Genomic DNA, 12152 nt, shown 5'->3' on the forward strand with positions numbered 1-12152 from the left:
GTGAGGCCAACACCTCTCTGAGCTGCAAGCACTGAGCCTTGGCTCACCACCACTCTGCAGTCTTTAACAAGCAACATTCCCTCTGTCCAAACCAAAAAACCAAATTCCAAGAGATACAGAATCACTGATCTTACCCAGGGTCCTGCCAATTCTATGACTCCACAAAAATCAACAAATCCCATACAGAGACAAAATGAGCAAGTAAAGCCCTTGATGCCAACAAACACAGCCCACCTGAACCACACACACAACTGCCAGGGTCCCCTCAGCACACTCCCATTGTCTGAAAGCAGGGACAAGAGACAGGCAGTGGAAGCAAGCCCATCACAACACTCAGCAGCTGAGATGTCTGAAAGGTGCTCAGGGAATTCAGGCACAGGCACTTCATCAAACTGATGGAAAACAGAAGGGTTTGCTACAGATAAGCATACAAGTGGTCACTTTGAAACAGAATGCCCAAAGATGTCTTGGCACAACAAAAACATCTGAAGCCAAACCTGGGTGTAAAGCTGAATCTTTGTATTATCTTTGGGGTAAAAAGACCAAAGCCTGAGTCTGAATACTGTTTTCTCCTTACCTCATGTGGCTTGCCAGGCCATCCTGAGCATTAGGAAGTCCCAGATCCGACAGGGAATCTGAGCAGACAGATGCAGGTGACAGAGACCTCTCCTTCTCCTCCAGATCAAGTTTCACCAAGGAGCTTGTCTCATCTTCTGAGTTATCCTCTGACACAGAGCCAATAATGAAGCGGGAGTGAGAGTTTGACTCCAGGGCTTTGTCAGGTTGGGAAGACTCTGCCATGGTTCCTACAAACTGGGCTCTCAGCACTGTCAGGAGAAAGGGGAAAAAACAAAACCTGAGGTATCTGCTACTGCAGGACAAAGAGGACAAAGCAAGGGTCACTTCTGATAGGAAATGCAATGTTAAAACACCAGAGCTGAGCCCAAACAGGCATCCAGGATCAAGAACAGTTACTTCTGCTATAATCATTGACTTTTCTGTTTGCACAAGGCCTCTGAGATGAAAGCAGCTGGTCATGCTGATCTGTTGCAGAACCTGCTAGTTTAGACAAAACTGCAGGAGCCACTTGAAGAAAAAAAAAAAAGACAAAAAAACCCCAAAACAAAGCAGAAAACCCCCATACGTACGCACTACGAAAAATCCAGAATTTCTGTTTCACTGTTATTCTTTGGTTATTTAGTTGGAGGGTTGGATGAGCTGATTTCCAGCGTCCTTCCTACCTCAGCCATTCTGTGATTAAAAATGTGAATTCCAACAGCACGGGAATGCTGGGACTCACAGTGCTGGGTACTGCAGATAACACTATCTTCTGCTATTCAGATGATGGATCTGGTTGATCAAAACCACCCTTTCCCCAGCCCCTACCAGGTACAAGAGATGTTCTCTCTTCCTGAACATAAAGTTTGCCTCCCCAAAACATGATCCCCACTTCCCATGCCAAGAGCTCAAGCACCTCTGAAGCCAGAGCTGCTCCCTCTGGGCTTAATGGCATAAAAAGTTTCAGCTGAGGCAAAGTGAATAATTGCTAAGTTTTCACTAAAGAGAAAAATCCACAGCTGTAATACATTGAAACTTAGTGGCATCGTTTAGAGGAGGAAAATACAAGAGTTCAGGTCTCCATTTTCCTTTTTAAAAAAATCATTATATATAAAGAGAAGAATCGCTTAATATGGAGAGCTCTGAATATCAAAAACTCAGCATTGTCCCCACAGGGACTGAATGCATTCTCTTAAAAGTTAAAAAATAATAATTACAACCAAGAACAAGCAGGATAGACGAGGAAACAAAACTAAAAGGAGCACCTCACAGCACAAAAACAGGTGGGCTGGGGTGTAAACATGATTGGCTCTGCTCTGCCTGACTTTGCTGCAATTCCATGATAACTGCACACACCTGGGAATGATATTGTTATACAATTAGGAATGCACTGACCTCTTGCTAGCCTTGCAATCTGTGCAGTTATCCACCTCCAAAACGAACTGCAAAAGAAAAGAATGAACAAGTACATCTTGTTATTATAAAGAATATTTGGTGTATTTTTTCCCCAGCTATATAAATCTTTTAACAGAAAACTGTCCTGAAAAAATTAGAGGTAAGAAAAGACTCGATGGCTTGCTCCAGGTCACAGAATAAACTGGGAACTGACTGTGTAGCATCCAGGCCAAACCATAGCACCTCCTGCCAGTCCATCCTTCTGGCCCCTTCTGAGCAGTGTGTCAGCACACATCAGTGCCCCACACAGGTTTTAGCTTTGGTTTGAAAAGAAATGACACTTTGTGCCAGTGCTATCTACTTAGGTCAAACTTTTTTTTCTCTGCCAGCTTCTGAATCTGCTGGCTGAGCTCAGCTGAACTTGATGGTCAGGAGTAATTCCCAATGGGAATTGGAGATCTGGGGGAAAATCGGTGGCTAGAAGACACAGCTGATATCCTTTATTTTCACATGGAAAGAAAAAGGCCAGTCCTTTACCTGTAAACTGTGATACAGCACTAGACAAGGAGATAAGGGGGGATTTGTCCTGGGGCCCCATTCTCCCAGCAGGGCTGCTTTGATACCCCAAGCTCTGACACCTTAAACCAGTGGGAAAACCTCATCAGTCCTGCTCATTATACCCAGCTTATGGAATCAGTATAATTGCTATGAGGATGACAGCTCTCCCCTGGTACACAAACAAAACTGGACCATGTCCTGACACAAACAGGACAAGATGGGGGTTTTAATCACAGGACAGACAGGAGTTTATAGACAGGGCACCCTTGAACACCATCCTCTTTTTTTCCATCAGGAACTGAGAATTAAAAACTGATCCAACTGGCTTATGCACTTTTACCATGAATGTACCTGACTGAATTATTTAGATCAAACCCTGTGTTGACATCACTACTCCCACAAACTCCAGTTTCACCCAGGCCATGGGCAGTTCATTTCACAGAGATGTACTTAACCATTTTATGGCTGAAAAGCCACCTGTCTGACACTGGCATGGAAAGGGCAGATCACTGCATTTTGAGGGCAGAGATGGAGAAGGGGAAGCACTCCTGTGAAGTCTGCACACCTGTCTGTGATGGGCCAAAACTAAACCACACAGGGAGATTCCTTTAACTGAAGTGGTTGGGCAGGACTGGAGCACAAAGCTCCATCAAATTTTGTTTGTGCACATAAACACCAAGACAATATTGAGGTGCATATTTATCCTGGCATCAGAGAACTTCATCCAGATGGATTTACTCTTGGCACATTTCTCAGAGCTGAAGAACCTGGGATCCAGCCAAAGTCACTTCAACCCCTCCATAATGAAGAAAAGCTTTTTTCTAATTTCAATAACTTACACTTTAACCACCAAGTTTCAAGGGGTTTGGGTTTGTTTCTTTCCTAAGCAGAGAAGGAAACTGGTGAGGAGGCAGTGAAGCATTTTACTCAAATACTCCATGAGAAAACAGCAAGCCAGCACCCGGGCTCCTGACCCCCAATGCCACACTCAAACAACTCCACTCAGCCCCTGTGTTTGCCCACAGCACTTTGTTCTCCATGAAGCCCCATCCAGGTCCACTTCCCAGTGCATTTCCAACCCCTTCCAGTCCAGTCCCAAAGCCACCAGTTCTGCCAGTGCTTTACAGCCACCCGGTCACTGCACAGAGCTGGGCTCAGCTTCCTCGAAGTTGTTACTCCTATTTCAATTAATTTCAGCACTGCCCGGGGCCAAATAAAATGTAGAATTTCTCAGAGATCTGCAGGGCAAACTTTGCAGGGAGTGTGAAACAAACCCCCTGTAATTTATGCCAGGAGACAGCCTGAGAATGACTGAATGACAGCTGAGTCTTTGCAGCACTGGAGCTGCTCTGCCCTCCCTCCTCCTGCCCCCAGCTCCCACCAGAGCCCTGCAGACACACAGCAGCTCCTCACCTACCTCGGTATTTAAGACCCAAATCGTGTTCCTGCTACAAGCGATGAAAACTCTGCCATCCACATTCAAATAGCAACGTATCTGGTTTTGCCTGAGGTGAAACAAAACCAATTTGCTTCCCCACAGCTCTCCTACTATCATTAATAAAATTTTTGGCTTGACAGTGAAATGCACATGTAAAAATATTTGACTTTAGAAGTTTTAGTAACAGTTTCACTTTAAGATCGTTGTTATTGGTGTCAAATACACGCAGGCAGATTTACATAGTGTCAGCTGGAAATTATGTTTCTATTTTTTTCAAACTACTCCATTCAGAAGACAATTCCACCACTGAAGGGAAGAATATTATTTCAGCAACAATGAGTTGTAGGTTCTTTCCAAGAGTTGGAACAGCACCTCTGCAATATTCATAAGTCGTAGAAAAAGGAAATTAGCCAAACTAGTTTCTAGTTTCACTGAAAGGTCTCCAGTTTAAAGCTCAGAAATCCACAGCTCATCAACACAAATAATTCTGAAATATTAAAATGGACTCAGAGTTTCACCCCCTAACTGAAGACAGGTACTAGAAAGCAAAGGAACCAAAAAGGTAAAACTAAAATAAAGCTGACTCCTTCACTGCTTTTCCTGAACACAAAAACTCAGCAAAATGCTCACCTACACCAGGACTGAAGCAAGTGTCCAGATGAGGATCAGGCAGAGAGCTGATTTCAGCAGCAAGAGGACAGAGCAAAGCATCAGGCTGCAGAGCTCCCTGCCTCCTTCTGCCAACCCTGCCCCTATCTGCACCACCACGGGCCAGGGCTCCAGCCCTGCTCCCCCTGAGCCATGCCCCCGGGTTAATAATTGGGCATTGCTTCACTTCCTATCCAAAAACATCCTCAGCACAGACCCTGCAAAGCTCTTCTGCTTCTGATGGAGGGAACAGAACCCCACAAACTGCACATCCACAGGAGGTGTAGCTGGTCAGGTTTCAGATGAGCTCTATCAACACACACAGGTAAATATACAAGTGGAATATCCACTTCCTAGGTCTCCTTAGGGAAAACGTGTCTGTCACCTCCAAAAAGAACATAAAAATGAAATTAAAAAAAAAAAAGGATGCACGTACAGCTCTCCTACTTTGCTAGGACACTCAAGTCTGTGTTTAGATCCCATTGCCTTTCAGAGTATCGAGCACAACTTAAATAGTGTGCTGAACAACTACAGCCTGCTGAACTGGAACTCACTACAGCTTTACTTCAGATTATTTTTTTTTTAACATGGCACATTTAATTTCAAAACTTTCTCAAAACCATTTACGAGACACCACGGAAGGACAGGTAAGATTAATGATCTGTTCTGAAAATCTACTTTTAACACTTCATTATCTTTAAGCGCCCTCGAGGAGGGAACGTTCCCAGGGCTCCCTTCAGCCCCTCTGAAAATCAGGCCCCCAGATCCTCCCTGCAGACCCCGAAAGCCCCCGGGGAAGGGGCAGATGGCACCCATGCAGAGTGCTGCCCATCCCCGGCACACTCCGGTGTGGTTCCCGTGCCTGCGCTCCCTCACGCCGGGCACACCGCCACCCACTTGTTGTACCGCGGCCGAGCACCCACGGGGAGGGACCAAGCCCGGGACCACCCGTCCCGGAGCGGAACGACCCGGCGGTCTCCGGCGGCCCCCCCGGTGCCGGTCCCGGGGTTGGCCCGGCCCGCGCTCCGCGAGGCACCGGGAGGAAACCGGCGGCTCTTCCGGTCGGCGGGAGCTGCCCGCGCCGCAGCCCCGCGGACCCCCGAACCCCCTTCCTCCCCTCCGCCTCTCCCCCCCGAGGGCAGCCCCGGAGCACCGCGCCCGCCGGGGCGCTGCCCACAAAGCCCCGGGGCTCCGCCGGGCGCTCCGCTCCTCCCGCCGGCACCGCGCGGCCCGCGCTCCCCCGGGGCCCGGCCCCGCCCAGCGCCGGCCACCCGGCGGTTCCCGTCCCCACGCGTCCCTCCGGGCCGGCGGAGCAGCGGGTCCCGGAGCCCCGCGGGCCCGGCGCTCACCTCAGGGTGCCGGGCGGGGCGGAGGCGCGGCGGTCCCCGGCCTGGCTGTGGGCAGCGGAGCGGGCGGGGGCGCGGCGCGGCCCCCACGGCTCAGGGCTTGGCCACGCCCCCGGACACGCCCACTCCCGCATGGCCACGCCCTCCCGGCCGGCTCCGGCGCCGCGGCGGTGACGGGAGGGGTTACCTCAGGTCAGCACCTCCGGGCCCGCCCCTCCCGGGCCCCGCCCCCAGACCGCTCCCATTGGCTCTCCGGGGGAAGGCGGTGGGGGGCGTGACCAATCAGGCGGAGCGCGGGGGGCGTGGCCAATGAGGAGATGCCCGTGGCCTGAGCCGCTGGCTCGGCGCGCTCATTGCCCCCGCCCCTCGGGCCCTGACGGCGGCACCGGACCGGACCGGGTCCCATCGGGTCCCCCCGGGTCCCCCCGGGTACCGGGACACAGCGTCCTGCACGCACGTCCCGAAACTGCCGGACCTGAGGGAAACTGGACCGGAGGGGAGAGGAGGTGCAGCTCCCACAGGCGGCAGCGCCCGTAACGGGGCCCAACCGGCCGCAGACCGGCGGGCAGGCCGCAGCCCCGAGAACGCCGGGCAGCGGGACCCCTGCCCTGCGAGACCCCGGCAGCCTGGGCAGGAGAGGGTGGCGGAGCAGAGGGGACGCTCAGCAGTCCTCTCCCGGCCAGGGGGCAGATAACACACTGCCGAGGGTCTCCGTGTTCTGCCAGCCCTGTGCCGCTTGTCCTGCCAGCACGATGCGTTCAAACAGTTCCCCTCTGAGGCTCTGTGCTCCCGGAGCTCTGCACTAAGATTGCAGCAACACAGCGTTGCTGACATTTAAGCAACACGAGTTTAATTCCTAATGCTGCTGGATCTGTCAGCTGCGTGGGCAGGAACCTCACTGCAGGAGTGAGAACCAGCCAGAGAATTTCCTCAGCCACAGACTTCAGTTTAAAAACTTCAGTATAAACTTCAGTTTAAAGCTCCAGACAATTTAATTTTTAAGTGTTTTTAAGTCTGAGGCAGTTTTTCCCAGGGCTGAGGCTGCTGAGGCAGGAAGAGCAGGCTGACTGGGGAGCACATGCTGGAACATCTGCCTGCTGCAGGGCACCGGTACCCGGCTGGAAAACCCTAAATGGGCTGCGTGGTTTGTAATGTCAGGGAGAGCAGTCCCTGTTCCCACCTCCCTCAGGACTGAAAGGAGCTCAGGAACGGTTTGGATGATGCTCTGAGGCACAGGGTGTGATCCTCAGAGTGCCCTACAACAGGGAGAGGAGCTGGACTTGAATGATCCTGATGGGTCCCTCCCAAACTCGGCAGATTCTGATTTAAAGGTAAATCTAGGAAATCATTCCAGACGTGGATGTTTTTATCTGGTATCTCTGTAGATACAACTTTTACATAAAGAATCTCCCTCCACTTAAAGCTGTGTGTGCAGGAGCTGAGGTGGTCAGCAGCCCCAGTTTTGGAGCCCAGGTGTGGCAGGAGTGAGGGGAGTGCCTGGCACGCAGCAGGAGCGTGTCCCAAGCTGCTGATAACAGCCACAGACTGAACTTACAACACCAGGATTACAACAGGTGCCTGCTTCACCCTGTCTGCTCCTCTGAGGGCTCTGGTCATGCTATAACCTGCATGCTGCTCCTCTGCCCTGCCCATTTCATCCAGTCAGTTAATAAATACTATTCAAATACTGCTGGGGGAGTGATTGCTACATGTAATTAAACCCTGTAGCAACTCCCCCATTCAAGGGCAAAAAGAGAAAAGAACACGTGAAAACAGCAAATAAAAGGCATTAACCTGAAAAATAAAGCATGGATTTGGAAGGTGCTTTTGAAATCAAACCATAACAACGGCCCTGGGCCAACCTCAGCTTCAGTGGCCTTAAAGCAGCCCTTCATTTGTCATTGTCACATATCACACACATTGTCACACACATCATACAGGACAGTGGTTAATAGCCTATAAACATAGGGCACAGATCCCAAAATATTCCTTTTGTGAATCATATAGAAGCTGTGGGCTTTATATCTTTCCCACCTGCTCTTACCCACTCTTTCCTCGTTGTGAGGAAGTGTTGGTGGGAAACTTTCTACAAGGAAAGACAATCTGGGAGGAATTGCAGTAAGTGGCTTGGCATACACTGCAGGGGAAGGAGTACCCAGCAATTATTATTGCATTTAGGACAGCCAGTGAGTTTTGCTGTGACTTACAGATGAGCAGAAATGGGTTTTAAAAATTTCCCTCAATTCTAGACTGAAGTAGTTACAAAGGACTGAAAAAAAATATACTCAGATATCAAACTGTGAGCAGCAGTCGTGTGGTTTTAGTAGGAACACACTGGTTCACAAAGTTCAGACATACTTTACACTAGTTTTATCAGATTTTGGACTCAACTGTTTCTGCTGTGGGGGTACATGCACATCCTCTCCTGTTGTGTTCAGCAATTGCAGACAGAATTATTTACTGGTACAGGCCTGGTGAGTGCATGCACTGCTCACATGTGCAACTCCTCCCCCGTTTGCTCAAAAAAAAAAAAGCACGTGTAGCCCTAATAATGCAAGCAAATAATTTCCAAAAAAAATAGAGGGACAGTGTTATTACCTTTTATGGCAGCAGGTCAGGGTTCCATGTCTCTTGCTCAGATAACAGCAGCAGTGCAAACACAGGAGAGATCATCCCAGGTTAGGGGGGTTGGTGACACCATCCAGCCTGGCACTGCCCACCTCCTGGCAGGCAAGGAAAAAGAGAGAAAGGTCAGCTCGTTCTTTAAAGCAAAATCATCCTCCAGCTATTCAGAAAATGTAGCAGAGGATTTTAAACATCAGGGATGAAATGCTAATCCTCGTGATGCTGCCACTCTCTGCCTGCTTTCAAGGGTCATCACTAAGCAAATCCCCCCCTCTGGCTCCCCCACAAGATGGGCTGTGTGGGACACAAGTTCCTTTGCAGCAGAACTGATCAGAAAGCAAAACTGGAGATGGGAGGCATTAAAAATAAACATTGCACTGTTTGAAACTATTTACAATTAGTCCTCTTTACAATATTTTTGAATTTTTATTCACAGGCTGAGGAATTCTGGATTCCTCACCATTTCTATCTCGAGAAAGCCACACTGGAAATATGAACTGTGGAAATACAGCTTAAAAAAAAGGATAGGAGAGTGAAGAGTTTCTTATCTGCTGAGCCAAGAACACACTTATTGACCAACTGGTGTGGTAACTGGGTGGCAGTGATGAACAAACACAACTCCTTAGGAAAAATGCTCAACACAATCCTAAATATGAGGCTTGGCCAGGAATTTACTAAGAATCCCTCCCAGGTGTGGAGCAGAGCAAGCACAGCTCACACGAGCACAGATTCTGGAAGTCACTCATCTATTTCCACCCTTACCAGTGTGGGTTGGTTGTACTGTGTGTCTGGGGTTTTTTTATTTAACTTCTACTATTGCTTTTTCCATTTTAATTGAAAAAATCATTGAACTAAAGCAGCTGAACACACAGAAATAAACAACAGGGTCTCTGTACCTGCAGAACAGGCAATTGCAATGAGAATCTGGTTTTTATACCACCCAGTGGATTGTAAATATTAAATATTTGTTCTAAAATCCATCCTTACCTGCCCTCCGTGAATATCTAAATGAAACAGATATGCAAAATAAACACTGACATGCATTGCCACTCGATTTGCTCTCTTTCTAAACTTAGACATCTGCTGGCATTATCAGTGCTGATGGAAACGTTTTCTGGAGCCTCAAAGTATCAGGCACGGGAAATGTCGGGGGTTATTTTAGACTGAACAACAATATTTTACACTTTGGTGATCGGGGACACACACTTGTGGTTATTCGGCACTTCAAAACCGGGGGCTTGGAGGAAAAAGGGATTTCAGTGATTTCCATCGCCACCTTGTGTCTCATACAGAAAACGCCAATTCGCCAACAGCCCCCAGCAGCCTCAAGAAATCTCACCGGCACTTTTGGAGGATTTACCCACTTATTTCTGAATTCTGCCTCTATTTGTTGCCTCTGAATCTGCTGGGAGTTAGTTTTAGGGTGCACCCCCGAGAACTATTGCATTTCACCCCGTGGCAGACAGGGCTCAGACTTTAGGTGGCCCAGGAGCTCCTGGCAGCTCTTGGGGAGTTGCTGGGGACCCTCTGTGAGGGAAGAAGGCTTCAGGAAAGGGTTCTGCTGGGTTCTGTTGGGCCCTCAGCAATGGAACCGCTGGTGTTCGGGACCAGGCTCTGTTTGGGACATACCTGCTGAAAGGAAATTTGACCAACAAGTAAGATTTTTTCATTTTTTTTCCAGGTCTATTTTTTACCAAATTCCACATTCGACCTGAATGGGTCAAAACTGGAAATTGATACAATCCCCAGTGAATTAAAGCTCTAACTTTAAACCCTCTGTGTGCTGTCCAGGTGAAAGGTGCAGGAGTTGTGAGCAGGAGCAGATGATTACAGAGCTATTCAGGGATCTCTGCTAATCAGCTCGGTATCTGCTTAAACACTTTTACAACATTCCTCAAAGGAAGCAGTAAAGATAAAAAAGGCTCTGAGATGATCAGGATAAGATGCAGCCATGCTCACAGCATTAATATTTAGCTGAGTGTTTGTGCACAATCTCTGCAGGAAAGGGAAGTTGTTCACAGACTCACGTGTTCTAACTGAATAAAAAACAAGGAATCTGTAAGAAACCCAACTTATGTAATATTAGGAATAAATATATCTTGGGTAACTTTCTCTCCTCCACCATATGCTGAACTAAGTCTCTCATCCCTACACCCTCACCTGGAGTTCTTCCACCTCTGCTGTCAGCCAAACACTGACATGTAAAATTAGTTACTAAAAGAGGGTAGCACTGACTGAACTGTGCATTGTCACTACAGGTCGTTCATCCCTCACTCCATTCCCCAGAGACTCCCAAGTTCTTCAATTTTTGCCACAATTTTCCCTGTGTATCTGTGGCCTGCGTGAAAGGAAAAGGAAATAATTTCCAGTGTTTTCAGTCTTGCAGCTAAATGGTTCAGACAAGGAGCACATATGGAGCAAACTCATTTTAGGACACCAGATATTCTCCTCCAGCCCCAACAGGAACAAAGCAGACATTAATTATTGAGCTTTAGCTGGTGCCTGGGTCTGAGGGGGGGCACGTGTTCATACAGAAAGAATCTCTCCTCTATCTGCACTGTACTCACAGCTGAAGCCATGTCCAGCTCTTAGATATGAACTGCCCAAAGCTACATCTGCCTGCTAGAGAACAGCTCTCATCTCCAGTTCCCAGGCAAAGGATTAAATGCTTCAAGATCTGCACAAATGAATCAGAAGCAGCCCTGGAGCCCCACAGTGAACAATCCACCACTTCCCCCCCGTGCTGTGGATCCTGTTCATCTACATCAGCATCAAGCATGCTCTGAGGGGCACCAGAACTTCATACAAAATTAGCAGCTCACAGCAGCATAAAAAACGTTGCACGGAACCAGGAAAGACAGTTTTTTGGGAAGATGCATGGGGTCACTGAGTAGTGTTCGGGAGTCACAGCCCTGGCCATATGAGCTGCTCCAGGCAGGTCGAGTTTACAGCAAGAACTGCACTCAAGAAAGAAGAACTTAAATTCATGAAATGCCAGCACCAGGACACCATGAACAGGGAATGTACTTGGCACCTGTGTTAAACCCCACTTTGTCAGCATTGCTGCTGGCTGCACCGGGCTCTGAATAAGCACCATGTCCTGAAGGGAGGACACAGAGAGCTCCCAGGTGTGCATTTCCCGATGGGAATGCAACCAGCAGCCTCGTTCCCAAGCTTTGGGGTTTATACAGTGTGAGACTCATCAATCCCCACTCAGATCCCCCTGTCGGGATGCCCTCAACAAGCTGAAGGCCACCTCTGCACCCAGCTCAGTGTGTTCACGGGACACAGCCGGGAGGCGTGGCAGGGCCCTTTCCCACGCGAGCCAAGATTCACCTTTGCTACCTCAGAAACTTTAAGGACGAACCTCAGGACAAATGACTTCCCTGGCAGGAACCACCCGAGAGCTGATTTATCAACTGCTGCGGGAAGGACGTTCAGCTCCTCCCCGCTCACCCTGCAGCGCCGCTACCTCAGGGAGAGCCGCGCAGGGCAAACACGCGGGGCAGGGCGGTGAGGAGCCCCCGGGGCCTCTCCGCTCCCGGTACCCCCGGACGCGCTCCGGTACCCGGTCCCGGTCCCCC

General features: G+C 49.2%; 1 protein-coding gene across 17 annotated transcripts in view; it reads right to left on the reverse strand.

Moving 5' to 3' along the window:
• Positions 1-12148, reverse strand: part of ACACA (acetyl-CoA carboxylase alpha) — a 114609-nt gene extending 102461 nt beyond the window's left edge. For 3 of the 17 annotated variants that reach the window (XM_071765114.1, XM_071765115.1, XM_071765113.1), the window contains exons 1-3: positions 4580-4736; positions 1954-2000; positions 578-827 (exon numbers count right to left, since the gene is read on the reverse strand). In XM_071765114.1, coding sequence (XP_071621215.1) covers positions 578-801 — 224 coding nt within the window. In that variant the 5' untranslated portion in view covers positions 802-827; positions 1954-2000; positions 4580-4736. Of the gene's footprint in view, positions 1-577; positions 828-1953; positions 2001-2167; positions 2400-3642; positions 3844-4579; positions 5709-5946; positions 6104-8541; positions 8667-11904 lie in introns of those variants that run through there. The other 14 variants (XM_071765104.1, XM_071765105.1, XM_071765120.1 and 11 more) reach the window with 11 other exon arrangements.
• Positions 12149-12152: the final 4 nt, after the last annotated feature.

The sequence above is a fragment of the Heliangelus exortis genome, chromosome 21 (assembly GCF_036169615.1).
Source record: "Heliangelus exortis chromosome 21, bHelExo1.hap1, whole genome shotgun sequence".
Lineage (NCBI taxonomy): Eukaryota > Metazoa > Chordata > Aves > Apodiformes > Trochilidae > Heliangelus > Heliangelus exortis.